Here is a 17,141-nt window from a genome sequence, read left to right as displayed (position 1 = left end):
ATAATTATTGAGTTAAAGAAAGAAATGGTATATTTTCCCACGAGGCGAAATGAAAAGACACCTTTTAATTTTACTGTTAGCGATTGATTGTAAGATCTGTTTTTGTGTGTGTGTGTGTGTGTCCGCTTGAAACGACGGCGTATGATGACATTTCAGACTGACAATCTCTTCATTGGAGAAGTGTACTGTCGTGGGAGAGACAAAGAGAGAGAGAGAGAGAGAGAGATGGAGGGAATGGAGGGAGATAGGTCAGGAGGGAGCAGGTACACGCTAAGACCATCACGGATAAGCAACGAGGACATACTGTTTTGCATAGATGTAGATCCAGAATCCCTTGTCGAAATGAAAATCTCCGGCCCAAATGGCCGACCTCTCACCCGCTTGGACTCCATCAAACAGTCCATCCTTCTCTTCATCAACGCCAAGCTCACCATCAACCCCGAACACCGTTTTGCCTTTGCCACTCTCGATAAATCCGCTTCCTGGGTACTCTCTCTCTTTTTTTTTTTTTTTTTTTTTTCCTTTCTTTCTTTTTAAATTTTCTCTTTGCTTGCCCCCGAAAACCGTAACCTAATATTAAATCATTACTAAATTTCTGGGTCGTAAAGTTCTTGCTTGTTTTAGTTTACGCAATTGAATTAGGAATAAACTTTGGTTGTCTACTTCGATCATATGTATTATGTACATCGTTGCCTTTTGCTATTTGGGCATACTAGCTTCCTTCCTTGGTAGATTTTTATTTCCCCGTTAATTATTATATTTATTTGGCTACTGAAGATAATATAATCTGAAGCTTTTGGTTGTTTTTTTTAAACTACGAAGGGGAAGGTCCACTTGACCCATAGTCTCTCTCGATAACTATGTTGGCCATTTTAAGGCAAGTGCATTGATATTATTCTTTATATATTGTAGATTTGCTCTTCTTTTTCTTTTTCTTTTTTTTTTCTTTTTTTTTTTTTTTTTTGTGATAAAAGTAGATTTGCTCTTGTTGTTGTTAGTATTGGATATAAATGGATATTTCTTTTGCTGTGGCGTTTTTGTATAACCATAAGATCAAAACTGCTGCTTTTTTAATAGAAAATCAATCATTTAGTTCTACTAACAGTTTGGAAAATAGATGAAGCGGTTGAATGTGGGTGATTAGTTTGTTAGTGGATTTTCCTAAACTTGGAAAGCACTAATCTTTTCAACACCCTTGATCAGTACCTTGTTTATGCACTATCTAGTCATATAAAATGGCAGCAAGGATCGTGGTTATCAAGTCAAAGTTTCCCCTCCTCCATGCGCGGGATCTTCGATATGCCCCTATACCAAAACTTGGCTTCTGAGTCTGTGGATTATAGAACTTTTCAAGATAAATTCTTGCTGATGAAGGACCTCCATCATAGGATGATGGAACTTATTGAAGATTCCTATACCTAATCTCCCTTGATTTAAGACAACAATTCCTAAAGTACATCCGGTAACATATTAAGAATTGGAGATAACTCCTTGCTCAAGGTTTCTAGAGCCTATACATTTCAACTATCGTTGAAAATGACTCTACATCAGTAGAGGACACGCAAGATGCAATCTTTTCTTTGTTGATCTGAATGCCTTTCTTTCCCTAAAAATATCCTTGATGATGGAATATGTTATGATTGAAGACAACTTATTTTGCGTAAACAACCAATTTTTCTTCCGTTCTAGAACTAAAGACTATATGACTAACAGAGAACCCTGTGTGCTCTTTTTGGCATTTTAAAGCTTCGAAAAGAGTTCAGCAGTGAAGTTGAGTCTGCAATTGCAGCATTTCGAGGGCTCTCAACTACTTCATCTGGTGGCCATGCAGATCTTACTGCTCTCTTCCGTGTAGCAGCTCATGAGGCAAAGAAGTCCCGTGCTCAGAATCGGATTTTCAGAGTGGTAAGTAGTGGAGGTTGCCTATTGAACAAATTTATAGCCTAATACAAAATGACAATAATTTCCTTTTTTGTTTCATGAAATTGTTATCTTTTCACCTGACATGTTTGTCTTTAGATTCTTTTCTACTGTAGATCATCCATACGACCACAACATCAATGGCCTGTAAACCAGAAGCTCTTCACTCTTGATGTTGTTTATCTCCATGACAAGCCTGCACCTGACAACTGCCCCCAGGTGGTGTATGATGCGCTTGTAGATGCACTAGAACATGTTAGTGAATACGAGGGCTATATCTTGGAGAGTGGTCAAGGGCTAGCACGTGTTCTGTTTCGTTTTACGTATATACTGCTATCACACCCCCAGCAGCGCTGTGCACAAGACCATTTGGACATACCCAAGTCTCTTACTAAAAAGGCAACTTCATCAGACTCAATGCCTGAAGATAGTATTACTGTATCCAGCCAATGAGAATAGCCGGAGTCGATATAGCAAACTGTGTGTTATTTATGATCTTTTCACTTTAATGTATGTGCAGTTCAGTTTTTAACTTAAAAGAAATGGATGCAAACCTGTGCTTGTATAAAAATTTGGATCCTTGGCATTTTCCAATGAGGAATTCCATTTTCACATGATTTTGAATACATATATGTTGTTAGATGTGAATCCTCTGGTGTTCCGGGAATAAGGATCGTTAAGGGCAATATCATTCCATTCCATTCCATTCCATAAGTTTTGACCGATTAAACTGCGTTGAACCTGTTATCTTGCATGCAGGGCTTTTCCGAAATTGCCAAGTTTAATTTGTATGATTTTGTAAATTACATTTTGTATAACTGGATATTTCTTTTGCTGTGGCGTTTTTGTATAACCATAAGATCAAAACTGCTGCTTTTTTAATAGAAAATCAATCATTTAGTTCTACTAACAGTTTGGAAAATAGATGAAGCGGTTGAATGTGGGTGATTAGTTTGTTAGTGGATTTTCCTAAACTTGGAAAGCACTAATCTTTTCAACACCCTTGATCAGTACCTTGTTTATGCACTATCTAGTCATATAAAATGGCAGCAAGGATCGTGGTTATCAAGTCAAAGTTTCCCCTCCTCCATGCGCGGGATCTTCGATATGCCCCTATATCAAAACTTGGCTTCTGAGTCTGTGGATTATAGAACTTTCCAAGATAAATTCTTGCTGATTAAGGACCTCCATCATAGGATGATGGAACTTATTGAAGATTCCTATACCTAATCTCCCTTGATTTAAGACAACAATTCCTAAAGTACATCCGGTAACATATTAAGAAATTGCCAAGTTTAATTTGTATGATTTTGTAAATTACATTTTCCAATAGGTACAAAACCCCCTAACCCCACCATCGTAAAATAAAATAATTAAATTTAATAAAATGCCTACATAAATAAATAATATTAGATACCACATATACATGATACATTTGTCAATAATTGTTCGACTTGCGCAAAGTTTTAAAATGTAATTCACAACTCGTTTACTTTACATATTTTTTTTTTTAAATAAATCTTTTGAAAATGACCAGGCATAAATTGTTTATATAAATTGAAGGGGACGGCGAGAAATATGTGGGCGATATTATTCTTTTTTTCTTAATGTGGTTTAAAAGAAATGTTTGAACTTTGTTAACATCTAAATTAAAAGGTAAAAGACAACTTATACCAAACTTATTAGCATTTTCTTTTGCTGAGAAGCTTTCGTAAACCTTACTAATTTTAATACATAATTGTTTAAGCGTCATCTCATAATAAAATAAAATATTTGAATGGTAGATATTACACGATAAGAGCAGTTTTTTTGAATATCATTTTTAAAACCATACTCTGTGCCCTTTCGTGAGAAGCTAGGGTTTTTTTTCCTCCTTCCAAATTAATTCATGTCCCTTTTTTTATTCATGTCCTTCACATACTGATTAATTCCCCAATCAAGTCTTTTAATTGTCTTGAGCTTTTTGTTCCTTTTCCAGTTTTTGTACCAAATACACGAAAAAGGTCTTCAATCCAAACAGATTGGGAATTTTCTGAAAAATATAATTGGTCAATGATATTTAATACCAACCGAAAAGTCAACTTTGATGGATAAAGCCTTAGCGGCCATTTGTCGCTGATGATCGTCAGGATTATAAGAATAGGTACAGATAAGAGGGTGAGGAACACCTTATCATCCATCCAATTAGACTCGTATCCACACCGCCATGACGTATTACTTATAAGCATTATTACATTTTATAATAGCAATTTTATATATGGTAATCTTTTTTATTTACTTATAAAATATTCCTTACGAAATGTTGACCAACTTATTTGCTGCTTTTGATGAATTTGTCTCAACCCGTTGAGGGACCATAACGAAGAAGAATTGCCATTGCCAAGAATCCAGCCTCTTCTCCCAGTAAAGTTGTAAAGTTGCATCAAAACTTGGCCGAAGGGTCAACTCTCTTTCCCATTTTCAATCTTTCTTTGTTCTCCCGCCCGAATGACAAGCTAAAAGCAGCTTGTAATGTCACGTACCTACAAGATTGATATGGAAACCATCATTGAATATCGAAATTATAAAGTATTCGGATTATAAATACCAATCCTCAATAATTTTGTAAAGCTCAAATTTACTGGCCGGTATAATTATTTGGTTAGTGTTCCTATGTTAGTGGGCGTAAAAGGACCAATCTGCATTGCAATGTTAAGCACTTTAAGATACAATTAGTCAAAAGTGTAGAATTGTTTATATATTAAAAAAAAACAGTTTGATATGTCCTTTAAGTGAATCATCGGGTAGCCAAAAGATTAGGGGCAACTGACAAATAAAAAAATGGAATTATTGAAGTAAGCAAGGAGCCAGAGGAAACCACTTTATATATTATTATTTTGCCAACATGCTTGTGGTGGGGTTCCTTATATTCATGATCACATTTCAAGAGACTTTGGACTATAAATAAAGGTTGGTGCAAATAAGAAAATACCCATTTGGACCAGTTGCAATGGGAATCTGCATATCCCTTGCATCTTCTCAGATTCACAAGGTTGAGGATAGCCACGAGAATGCAATATTCTTTCAACAGAACAAAAATGATTCTAATGGAACTCAGAGACTTAGTTCTGTTTATTCAAAAGAAGGAAGCAAAGGTCTAAACCAAGATGCTGCAATTCTATACCAGGTATGTTGATGGATTTACAACAAAATTGTCAGGATTTTTCTTCACCAGAAATTTTTTTTTAAAAAAAAATAAAAAATTGAATCTCTCTCTTTTTCTTTTTTCTTTTTTCTTAAGGGCTATGGAATGGAAGATGGAGCTTTTTGTGGAGTGTTTGATGGGCATGGAAAGAATGGTCACATAGTGAGTGAGATGGTGAGAAACCGACTTCCATTGCTCTTGCTAAACCAAAATAATGCTGGCTCTAAGATTCATGGTGTATTAGAAGAAGAATATGAATTCCAAAATCCCATTAAGAATATTATTGGAAGGGAAAGTGAAGCAGCAGGGGTACCAATCCCTGACAACTTTCGAAATTGGAGAGAAGAAATTACAAGCGCTTTCAAAGTGATGGACAAGGAAATTAAGCTTCAAGAGAATCTGGATTGTGCTTGCAGTGGAACCACGGCTGTTGTTGTCATAAGACAGGTAATAACAGATTATATAACCAACCCCCAATTAAATTGTTATTACTATTTTTGTTTCTCTCATTTTAATGGAAAAAATATATGAAACAGGTTGAAGATATTGCCATAGCTAATCTTGGTGATTCAAGAGCGGTGTTAGGGACATCAACAGAGAATGGAATCACAGCAATTCAACTAACCACTGATTTAAAGCCTGGATTGCCAGGTAAATAAGGAGCAACTTTTTCTCAAAAATTCCAGCAACCTTTAATTCAAACACCAAAGTTGGTATCCAATAACATTTTTGATAATATATATTACAGGAGAAGCCGATAGAATAGGGACATGTAATGGTCGAGTACTTGCATTAAAGCACGAACCACACATACAGAGAGTGTGGCTGCCTCATGAGGACATTCCAGGCCTAGCCATGTCTCGAGCTTTTGGAGACTTTCTACTCAAAGATCATGGTATAATTGCCATTCCTGAAATCTCCTATCACCGTCTAACTTCCAAAGACCAATTTATCGTTCTTGCAACTGATGGGGTAAGACCAGGCCAAACCTTTATATGTTTTTGAATGCAAAAAAAAATATATATATATATATATATATTTCAGATGTAAGTTTTTTTCAATTATTACTATTTGAATTTATAATGGAAAATTTGTGAAAATTATGCAGGTCTGGGATGTGCTGAGTAACAATGAAGTAGCATCAATTGTGTGGGAAGCGAATAGTGAGGAGGCAGCTGCAAGATTGGTTGTTGAAGCTGCTACAGCCAAATGGAGAAAGAAGTTTCCTGCTTCTAAGATCGATGACTGTACCGTTGTTTGTCTCTTTCTGCAAAAGAATAAAAAGCATTAGAATTTTTTGAAAGTTTGCTTTTGCCCCTGTAAAAATTAAAAGCCTTGAGCTGCTATTGTTTAGTCTTTCGATACTGTTTTGTTTGCTTGTTTTAACTTTTAATAAATGAGCAACCTCCAATCCGATTACATGTAAACACAAATTCCAATTTATTATAAGTGAAAGGGACTTGCTTATTTGCATCTATTATTACTTCTTAATTAAAGACATCTTGATCAACCATCATCTTTAAACGAGTAAAGTTTAAAAGAACAAAGAATCAAAAGGAAAATATAAATATATTGGTCAAAAATAGGCAGGGTATATACTCACCCTACCCTTGAGTTTTCTACAACTTATAGTAGTGTATTAGCTTCCATTCCATGTAACAGCTGATTTAATTTCTAACTAAAAAATTAGGATCTAAAATTGTTTTTAAAAATTCAAATTACATTTACATTTAATTTTCAATGTCAATATTTTTTGTAATTATTTCAGTTGTATATTCTGTCTCTATTATTTTCTTTTATATGAAGGAGATTTCTTTTTTAATGATCCTCCAGTACTCACCTTCTTTCATGTCAAGCATTTTAATATATCCTCGTTTTCTTCAAAGCTATCCTATCCTCTTCGTTCAAGACATCTCAATGTGTCTTCTACTCCTTCCATATTGCATCAGAAAGCAAGTTCACTAGGAAATCCGTAAGTGCTATTAACCAAAAAGCAAAAGAAACCGGAAAAATAGACCAAGTCTAAAATAAAATTGTCCTCAATATGAGAGGGACAACAAAATAACTTACTTATGTAGAAAATCAAATACATGGATAAAAGAATGAATCTAAATTATTAAAATTCTAACTATTTCCAATACACACACCTTAGACTATAAATTTGCAGGAAAAGAAAATCAAACAATGCAGATGACTAGTATACTAATTGCACCGTTCCAAAACCAAATGCAAATTTGTGGACGAGGCGACCAAAAGAGACGACGGCCTATTTATATAGTACTGTACTGAAAATGCGAGGCCCATCAAGACTACTCTGCCTCATCGAGAAGTCCAAGCCATGGAAGTAACTTTCCTTCCATTCATTAAATGACATATGGAAAACTCTACCCGAGGCATATGCCTGTTATAGTAGCTCATTTATAGTGAGTAGCAAAACAATATGTATAATCTGATTCCCACGGAGATCTGTGCCTAATGGGGTGGGAAATCCCCAATTAAATGGGAAATGAGACGAAGACCGGGATAATCTTTCTTTCCCCGGATCGAGGACAAGGCCGGAACGGAGATTGTGCTTCCACTACGTTTATGTATACATATTTAAATATATAATTTTTTTTCTATTATTCGAATTTATATATATATACTTTTTTATGATATTAATTTATAAACATTATATTTATATAATATATTTTTTTTATGTGAAATATATCAAAATTAAATTTTAATTTATTATTATTATTATTTTTATATGCAAATGGGAAGCCCACCATGCCCTGCTTCAAATGAAACGGAGAATGAAGCGGAATTGAATCCTTAAGTCCATTTCCATTAGATGAAGGAGATTAGCTTTTATTCTTTTCCTGATAGGAACAAATGGTTCTTTTCTTGCTGTTGAACATTTTCTAAGAAGTTTAAACATAATTGAGGCCCGAATTTAATAATTTATGTTTAGTACTCTTAAAACAATTCACTCAATCAAAAATATATATTCTTCAAGCAATCATTTGAGGCTCATTCAAAATAAATGTACTTTTTTAAAATAAAAACAAAAAACTATTAAAAGCATGTATGTATCAACCAAAAAAAAATATATACTTTTAAAAGTACGCTGATTCTAAATGAAATACATGGTTCGAAGCTTTACCCTTATTTATATCTTTAAAAACAAGCAAAAATTGTTATTTGGACGATCATAAAGACACTCCACTAATTACTTGGTGGGAATTTTAACTTAACGAATTTTCCATTTACCCCTCAATGACGAATGTTATTTATTTATTTTTTGAGGAAGAACAATCAAAATGTATTTTTGTTTTAAATTTTTGCATTTTTTCCTTTTTTTAATTTCTATTAGTTTGAATGATATAGGTCGAACCATATAAAATAAGTTGGTCAATCTTTTAAAATTCGTTTATTTATTACTTTTGCTTTACTATGTAAGCTAGCTCATATCTCAAATCTATAGTATTTAAAGAAAAAAAAAATCCAATGGACTTCAACATCATCATTATTATTATTACTATTTTGCCAGTCGATTTCGTTACTATTTATAATTTTGCATAATGTTTTTATCTTTATTGGATATAGAGCATGGTTGAGTTTTCAACTAAACATTGTATTTTGTTTGATTGACATTTATTTTAGACAAATAAAAGAAACATACTGCTTTTTGATACAAAACATTTCGAGGCATTAATTTTACTTTCACTATTTTATTCTATTGTTTAAACTGTGGATCTAAATAAATATTAACTGTATGAAAATTATAATCCCATTACATTTTCCCAGCCAAATAAACAAGTACTGACAGGTTCATTAAATCTAATCTCATATCTATAAAATTTTATTCATCCACTCTAAATGAATCGAAAAGATACAGTAAAACTTCTTTATAGCCATCTAATCATAAAAAATTTTAGTCTCAACTTTAATAATTTATAAATAAAAATAAAATCTACATTGTAATAAGTTATGGTTCTAAATTTTACATTTTAATAAGTTATAATTTTTTTAGATTTTGTTTTTGGTAAATATATAATATTTTTTTAGATTCCGTATCAAAGAACTTTGCTCTTCATACAATAATTATATATATATATATATATATTGCAATAAATGTACTGTACTTTATATTTAAGATTTAATGAGACATAAAATATTTATGTAAAGTTATTTCATATAATGATTTATTCTTTAAAATTATTATGAAATCTATAAAATTGGTAGTATATAATAACTCCTCAGCATGAATACATTTTTATTGAAGTAAAAATATTTTTAATCTATAACTCTATGAAACTATTATCTCTTCGTAGTTATAAAATTAGTTTTGTTCTACCAATATTATTATAAAAATGTTTTACTTTATATATTTATATATATTTGGTAATACATGCATTTTTCCTGAACATGTTTTCACATTTTAGTTCGTAAATTTTTTTCTTGACATTTTGATTCTTGAACTTAAATTTTACTTGTGCAAATGATTCTTAAACTGATATTTTTCAGTACTTTAAAGACAAAATTTCAAAAGAATTCAATTTCTAGAATTAAAATGCCAAAAAATAAAATGTTCAGATATTAAAGTCTCAAAACATATTTAGTTTTAAGAAAAAATGCATCAATTACCCTAAAAAAACAGATAGTCTATAAGATATTGAAAGTGAAATATTTCAGTTGGATGATAATAATGATACGATGTTTCAGTATGAGGCTGAAAGCCATATAACAACAAGGACCGCTAATCTATGCTGATGGATATTGTTTTAGTAAATAAATAACCTATAAATAAGCGTACAAAATACGAAATGAAAATTATTAATAAGCAACCAACGATACATATATTAGATATAATTCTAAGCTAAATGATAAAGAATAAAAACCAAAAATGTCTTTTTTTTTGGTACACAAAAAACAAAAATGTCCATATATTAGAAAAGAGAAAGTTTTAATTGATATCCACTGTGTAATCATAAATAAATTTATATACTTTTTTTTTTTAAAGAAAATTAACTTTATATATGGTTAGAGTATTTAGAAATAAAACATTAGCAATCGAAAATTCTTTACCAATTTTAGGCGTGATATGCTACCGTTAGCCCCGGATAAAAAAATAAATTCACATTACTTGGTAATCTAATAATTTTGATTAACTATTTGACCTGAAGATATAAACAACCAGAATATAAAAAATAATAATAACAATTTTATTAAAATTCAATTGAATAAATATACTTTTAGATATTAAATAATTAATTACGATATCTGTAAGGATAAAAATTGATTTATAATATATATATATATATATATATATATTCCCTCAATCATACCGTAACTCGTGACTTTTTCCATTCAAAAGCTATTGTTCTTGTCCAGGCGCGGAAGGGTAGGTGGGCACATCCAATTAGAAGCCATAACTTAACGAAGTGAACTATAGTGGGACCCAATCGGTTGTATTAAATTTTAAATCACAAATCAATCGGCTTTTCCATTTGCCGTTGCGTGCAAGCGGTGGAGTTTTATGTACATTATCGGGCCCACTTCATGAACGTCGAATAAAGCGGGACCTACAGTATCCGGTCGTATATACGCACAGATTCATCTTCCAAGTTGCAAAAATGTTCGCTTTTCTTTTATTTCTCTGTCCACGGATTTGCCATGCAATGAATGGAGTGGAATTTTTTTTCTTTTTTTTTGGTAATAAATGGAAAATCATCTTCTTATGTGTGTTGAGGAAGCATATCCTTAAGAAAATAAGAAAATTATTGCAAAACAAATAGAATATCCATATCCATCTCTGTTGTTATAAGTAAAACAACTAAAATTAAAATTATAAATTCATAAATTTTTTTGTTGATTTCATAAGTTTTTTTTTCGATGTTTTAGGATCTCCAACTTTTTCAAGAAAAATAATTAAAATCATGGTTATTATTATTGTTTAATTTTTATTTAATTATTATTTAACTTGACATGTTGTTCTTATTCCAATAAAATAAATACTATAGGACATGATATTTTATGAGTAATTGATAGAGATATCAAATAAATATATCAAATGTGTATTAATATTTTATTGATTAATGTATTATTATAATTTAGTTATATGTAAGAAAACATTTAAAAGTATAAACCAATCAAATATTAATATTTACAGATTGTTGAATTTATTTTTCCATGAATCATAGTAGATTTTTTTCTTATTTAAGGGAGGTGAGATAAAAATCAGCATGATTCGTGATTTTTTATTTTTATAATTTTGGGTAGAATCTAGATAGAATTTAATTGATTTGTAACAATTACGTAGTTAAATACATTTAATCCTGAAATGTTACACATTTTTTATTTTACCATTTAAATTAAAACAAGCTTCATATATTCTTAAACTATTATTTTTATGATATTTTTTAGTTTATTATGTATTTTCGACAAATAACTTTGATGAAATTAATCATGCATAACTTATCTAATAATTTTGCAAACTTCTTCGGATTAACGTGATTAGAGAATTATGGGTCAAAGGGCAATCTAATATTTTTTATAATTTCACAGACAAACTGCAAATTATGTGATAGTTTGTGATGATAAAAATGCTAATTAGAGAATTCATAATAAAATTGCATATCCTAATTAGATATTTTCAATTATGTATTTTATTTTTTATATTAAAAATCTAATAGTAGAAAAATAAACCTTTTATGATAACAAATTAAATAGCAAATATTTGATTTAAATCTTTAAAATTTATATTAATTTCAATTTAATTTTTTAATTTTTTAAGTTTATAATTGCTATTTAAAAAAATAAAATAACAAAAATGTAAAAACTATTTAAAATCTAAAAAATTAAATCATAAATATTAAATTGTATTTACATCAAAATTATGGAAATGAAATTAAACCATGAAGGAGCATGTGGGGGGCACGGTGTTCAACGATGACAATGACACCGTCATTTTTCTACTTGAATATAGGACCAGTTTGATAAGAGAAAAAAAAATCGAGGACCACAGTGGTTAAGATATAAGTGCTGCTTTTCTTCTCTCTTTTTTTTTTTTTTTTTTTTTTTTAAGCCCAAAAAAAAAAAAGTGCTGCTTTTCCAAAGTCGGATCATGCTGACGTGTATGATGATTATTGAATCACGGCCCACTAAATAAATGCTACTTACTGGGCCCCGCCGAAAGAAAAATCGGTGATCAATTATTATTTATTTTGGGGGTAGAAGGTCCGTCTGATCACCAACCATCCCCCAATAAGTATCTGCTCTCCTCCTCTTGTTGTTATTTCCATATCTCTGGGGAAGCTTCGCCAATCAGAATTCTTCAAATACCACCGGAAACCACCATGATTCGGTTCCTAACCGCCATCCACTTTTTCTGGTTCCTTTCACTTTCCGGCCTGGTAGCCGGTAGCCGGGACGTCCCCGGAGACCATCTGCGTTTACCGTCGGAAGCTTCAAAATTCTTCCGAAGAGGTGGTGGGGCCGATGATCAGGTTGATGACAACGAGGGAACGAGATGGGCGGTCCTTATTGCTGGCTCTAATGGCTACTGGAATTACAGACATCAGGTCCTCACTCTTCTCAATTATTTCGTTCAGAAGCTTCGTATTTGTTTTAATTTGACTTTATTTATTTTTTAATATATTACATAAGGAATCTAATTTAATTTATATTCAGATGATCTTATAGTATGCTCCTTTCTTATTTTCTTCTCTTTACATCCATTTGGTCTTTCTTCTGAAAAGTAGGCAATTACTTTGAAACTAAGTAATTTTCTTATCTTTACATCCATTTGGTGTTTCTTCTGAAAAGGCAGACAATTACTTTGAAACTAAGTAAGAATTCAGGTCTCCGGAATTGTTGAGCTTAGTTTTTGTCTTTTTGATGTGAATTTCGAAGCGTATGTTTTAAGCATGGATGATTAAAAGTTATTATTATTAATTGTTTTGTTATTTTATTATGTTCTTTTACATTTCGGAGTCTTTATGGGGCTCTGTATGGTTCAAATTTATTACCTTTACTTCCTTGGAATTTTTCTGTTGTTGATGAGAAGAAAGAATTATGGGAATTTCACATATGGTCCTTTGGAGATCTAGCTTATAGGACAATCGGAATCTAAAGTGGAAGGTGATTTTAAGATGTCTTTTATAAACAAACTTGCTAAAGTTACTCTGAGCTTTTTTATGACTTAACGTAAAACCACCGTGATGCCTTACGTTTTTGAGCTATGATCGTATTTATTTGTTTGTTCTTGTACTGTTAGTTGCAGTGTGGTGGTGGTTCTTTTTGCTGAAAGGAATTCATAGACATAGAGGGAGAATAAATATTATAATAATAACTCCAAATCATGTGCGAGCTAAGGAGTCTAATTGAGTCTGGTCTGGAAGGGCATTTGATTTTTCTATTGAATTTACTTATTATTTCTCTGCTTTCAAGTATTGAAGCCTCTGAAAGAATTTTATTCATGGTATTGACATTGGCCCTTTTGTAATTTTTCGCTTTTTCAGTCTGATGTTTGTCATGCCTATCAACTCTTGAGGAAAGGTGGTTTGAAGGATGAAAACATTATCGTCTTCATGTATGATGATATAGCTTTCAATGAAGAGAACCCTAGGCCTGGAGTTATCATTAACAGCCCACATGGCGATGATGTTTATAAAGGAGTTCCAAAGGTATGCTGATTAATCCACTTATGAGACTCTAAAACTGTTGTTTTGCCTTTGACATGATGGTGCTTGATGGGGCCAGGATTATACCGGAGAAGATGTTACAGTTGAGAACTTTTATGCTGCTATCCTTGGAAATAGATCTGCCCTTACAGGTGGTAGTGGGAAGGTTTTGGATAGTGGTCCCAATGATCATATTTTCATCTACTATACTGATCATGGTGGTCCGGGAGTTCTTGGTTAGTAGTTGTTTAGATGCAACTTCCTTGTAAATGATTGCTACTTTACAATTACATTAGAAATCAGAACTTCTCATGGTGACACTGGTACTATCTTGTTTTATTATTTTCGTTTTCCCAGGGATGCCTACTGGGCCTTACATCTACGCTAATGATCTGATAGAGGTCTTAAAGAAGAAACACGCATCAGGGACCTATAAAAGCTTGGTAAGATACTAGTTGAACCGTCTTTCAGTAGATGCTGCATGCATCAATTTACGTAATTTTGATGCTTTGGTTTTTTAGGTCTAAGTTCATATATCTGCAGGTATTTTATCTTGAAGCATGTGAATCTGGAAGTATCTTTGAGGGTCTTCTTCCTGAAAACTTGAATATCTATGCAACCACAGCATCAAATGCAGAAGAAAGCAGTTGGGGAACTTATTGCCCTGGAGAGAATCCGAGTCCTCCACCAGAATTTGAAACCTGTTTGGGTGACTTGTATAGTGTTGCATGGATGGAGGATAGGTATGGCCAACATTTTGTTTCCATTGTGATGGAGGAATGATCAGGTTCATTTTGTTTATACTTGGAATAATAAGAGCATAACTTATAAATGGACTTGGGTTGAGGCGATTTGTGCCTTAACATTGCTCCCAAATAATGGAGAATATAATATTATTGGATAGATAATTGATTGCTAAGTTGGAAATGTCTACTTTGTTTGAGCTGATTCTGGTATATCTCTTTTTATCTGGCAATATTCTAATTAATATCGTGCAAGTTCCTTTTTTCTAGTGGGATGTTAATAATTCTTTCATGTACTAAAGGACTGTTTAAGAATATATGCATAATATTATTCAGATCTGTCTGAGTTTTAACAGTCTTATCTTTTGGACAGTGACATACACAATTTGCGCACAGAAACTTTGCATCAGCAGTATGAATTGGTAAGAGCTTGTTTCCAGCTTTTCTACCAGAAGCAATTTTTTAAGGAAAGGAAAGTCAATTGAGTTTCCTTCTTAATTGCTTTGGGTTTTTATAGATGCCTATCAGCACAGGCTTTCAGATTGATTGAATAAATTTTAGATTGTATTGAAAAAACCTCTCTTTTATATATGCTTACTCTAGTCGATGGTATTAATTTCTTTTGCTTGCGTTCCCAGGTTAAGAGGAGAACGTCCAATGACAACAATGTTTATGGCTCCCATGTCATGCAATATGGTGATATAGGACTTAGCAAAAGCAACCTCTTTGTGTATTTGGGTACGAATCCTGAAAATGATAACTTCACTTTTGTGGACGATAACTCACTGAGGCCACCTACAAAAGCTGTCAACCAACGTGATGCTGATATTGTCCATTTCTGGGATAAGGTTATCTTCTACTCTTTTGTGAAAGTTGAATTATTATTTTCCTTATCCCGTAAATCTTATTTAGCCATCTCCGGATTTGCAAACTTTGCATTTCCTCTCAAAATTGGTTTTATTAAAGTGAGAACATAATGATTAACTTACTTTGAAGTTTGAAAAGAATATCAGCAAGGATACTGCAAAACTAATTTTTTGCATAACCTTGATGCTGACATGTCATGGGCTGTAGAGGTTTTGGAATGGTCCCCTTGACCTTGATCAATAGTTTTCCTGCAGCACGAAAAGAAAAATTACAGTGGCTCAAACAGGTTCTCAAAATTGTAGTGCTGAAGTTTATGAGATGAAACTGTTACAAATTTACTCTTTTATATAGCAAGATGTAATCAAATTAAGTAATTTTATATAGCAAGATGTAATCAAACGTGTCTGGAGGTATTGGCGATGCAAAAATCTGAGGCACTGATTGTATTGATAAAAGGTTAAAAAAAAAAAAATTCTATCTTGATATATGTTCTAATTTTCTGAATGTATAGAGATATGGTCATGATGTTTTTAAATAGGCACTCCATTTCTGATGTAATGCTTTCAGCCCAAATTTTATCCCTCTTTTGACTCCTCTTTTTTTAATATTTTTTTGCAGTTCCGCAAGGCCCCTGAAGGTTCACAGAGGAAGGTAGACGCTCAGAAGGAGGTTGTTGAAGTAATGTCGCATAGAATGCACATAGATAATAGTGTGAAACTTATTGGGAAACTCTTGTTCGGAATTGAGAAAGGTCCATATGTGCTTAACACCGTTCGTCCTGCTGGGCTACCACTTGTAGAAGATTGGGATTGCCTTAAGACAGTGGTATTGTTCCCAATATTCAACTTCTCCTCCGCTGCTATTAAAACTTTTTGGTACTCTGTGAATATGAGATGAGCTCTATTCCTCTGTAGCATGTTCGGTAGTTTGATCTGAGTAAATGGTTGGCCTGATTAACTGTCTTGTGCAGGTGAGAACTTTCGAGACACACTGTGGATCCCTTTCCCAATACGGGATGAAACACATGCGATCCTTTGCAAACATATGCAATGCTGGAATTAGGAAGGAGCAGATGGCTGAGGCATCGGCGCAAGCTTGCACTAGTGTTCCTTATGGGCGTTGGAGCTCTCTGCGCAAGGGCTTCAGTGCATGATTGAAGCAGCACAGGGGACTATGAAGGGGGCAGCTTTATATATATATATATATATATATATTTATATATATCTACATTTCTGATTGCTCAATAGTAACCCCGGCATCGGTGCAAAACTTGCACCAGCGTTTGGGGCGCTCTGCACACGGTGTTCAGCGCATGATGAAAGCGCACAGGGGAATATGAAGGTGCAATAGGCGTATTTATGGTCAGCTATATATGCAAATGTCTTTATATTTCTGATTGCTCATTGTAAATATAACCCAAGCTTTTATTAGACTGCCCTGTAAAAAAAAACATCTTGGAACCGTAATCATCTATTCAAAGTTTGTGTTTATGAAGTTATTGGCATAGCGAGTGGAAAACAAAGCTGGAAGCTTTTGCAAGAACCAGCCCAACGTCGAACTTCCACGAGTTGGGCTGATATTTCTTTCTTTTTTAAAAAATAAAGAAATCTATTAGTTTAAAGCTACATCTAGCAATTATTAACACAAATCAGATACAGGAGATTGTTAATTTGATTCGTTCGTTGGTTTGACCATAAATATTCTGAAACACGTCCCTGGTGGTGTTAGGTTAACGACGTCGGAAGTCCAGGCTCCAGCCGA

At 32.8% G+C, this 17,141-nt stretch overlaps 3 protein-coding genes across 3 annotated transcripts; all 3 read left to right on the top strand.

Annotated features, from left to right (window-relative positions):
* Positions 1-146: 146 nt before the first annotated feature.
* LOC107420052 (uncharacterized) lies at positions 147-2,546 on the top strand. Its single transcript, XM_016028909.4, has 3 exons — positions 147-486; positions 1,747-1,905; positions 2,020-2,546. Exons 1-3 carry the CDS (start codon positions 226-228, stop codon positions 2,371-2,373), a joined length of 774 nt encoding a protein of 257 aa, XP_015884395.3. The 5' UTR covers positions 147-225; the 3' UTR covers positions 2,374-2,546.
* Positions 2,547-4,823: 2,277 nt separating this feature from the next.
* LOC107420098 (probable protein phosphatase 2C 72) lies at positions 4,824-6,584 on the top strand. The gene is made up of 5 exons (XM_016028963.4): positions 4,824-5,086; positions 5,201-5,551; positions 5,641-5,755; positions 5,853-6,076; positions 6,213-6,584. Exons 1-5 carry the CDS (start codon positions 4,910-4,912, stop codon positions 6,393-6,395), a joined length of 1,050 nt encoding a protein of 349 aa, XP_015884449.1. The 5' UTR covers positions 4,824-4,909; the 3' UTR covers positions 6,396-6,584.
* Positions 6,585-12,175: 5,591 nt separating this feature from the next.
* Positions 12,176-16,874, top strand: LOC107420135 (vacuolar-processing enzyme). The gene is made up of 9 exons (XM_016029023.3): positions 12,176-12,669; positions 13,609-13,773; positions 13,850-14,006; positions 14,128-14,213; positions 14,314-14,513; positions 14,887-14,935; positions 15,152-15,361; positions 15,999-16,205; positions 16,351-16,874. The coding sequence occupies exons 1-9, from the start codon at positions 12,445-12,447 to the stop codon at positions 16,531-16,533; spliced, it is 1,482 nt and encodes a 493-aa protein (XP_015884509.3). The 5' UTR covers positions 12,176-12,444; the 3' UTR covers positions 16,534-16,874.
* The last annotated feature ends 267 nt before the right edge of the window (positions 16,875-17,141 follow it).

This window comes from Ziziphus jujuba, chromosome 5, assembly GCF_031755915.1.
Source record: "Ziziphus jujuba cultivar Dongzao chromosome 5, ASM3175591v1".
Lineage (NCBI taxonomy): Eukaryota > Viridiplantae > Streptophyta > Magnoliopsida > Rosales > Rhamnaceae > Ziziphus > Ziziphus jujuba.
Note: the sequence above shows the minus strand (reverse complement) of the source record. Positions and strands in the feature narration are given on the sequence as shown.

Coding starts and splice junctions, on each gene's coding strand:
- LOC107420052 (XM_016028909.4), top strand. CDS start 226: ATGGAGGGAATGGAGGGAGATAGGTCAGGAGGGAGCAGGTACACGCTA. Junction 487..1,746: donor TCGATAAATCCGCTTCCTGG/GTACTCTCTCTC, acceptor GGCATTTTAAAG/CTTCGAAAAGAGTTCAGCAG. Junction 1,906..2,019: donor AGAATCGGATTTTCAGAGTG/GTAAGTAGTGGA, acceptor GTTTGTCTTTAG/ATTCTTTTCTACTGTAGATC.
- LOC107420098 (XM_016028963.4), top strand. CDS start 4,910: ATGGGAATCTGCATATCCCTTGCATCTTCTCAGATTCACAAGGTTGAG. Junction 5,087..5,200: donor ATGCTGCAATTCTATACCAG/GTATGTTGATGG, acceptor TTTTTTCTTAAG/GGCTATGGAATGGAAGATGG. Junction 6,077..6,212: donor TCGTTCTTGCAACTGATGGG/GTAAGACCAGGC, acceptor AAAATTATGCAG/GTCTGGGATGTGCTGAGTAA.
- LOC107420135 (XM_016029023.3), top strand. CDS start 12,445: ATGATTCGGTTCCTAACCGCCATCCACTTTTTCTGGTTCCTTTCACTT. Junction 12,670..13,608: donor ACTGGAATTACAGACATCAG/GTCCTCACTCTT, acceptor TCGCTTTTTCAG/TCTGATGTTTGTCATGCCTA. Junction 15,362..15,998: donor TTGTCCATTTCTGGGATAAG/GTTATCTTCTAC, acceptor ATTTTTTTGCAG/TTCCGCAAGGCCCCTGAAGG.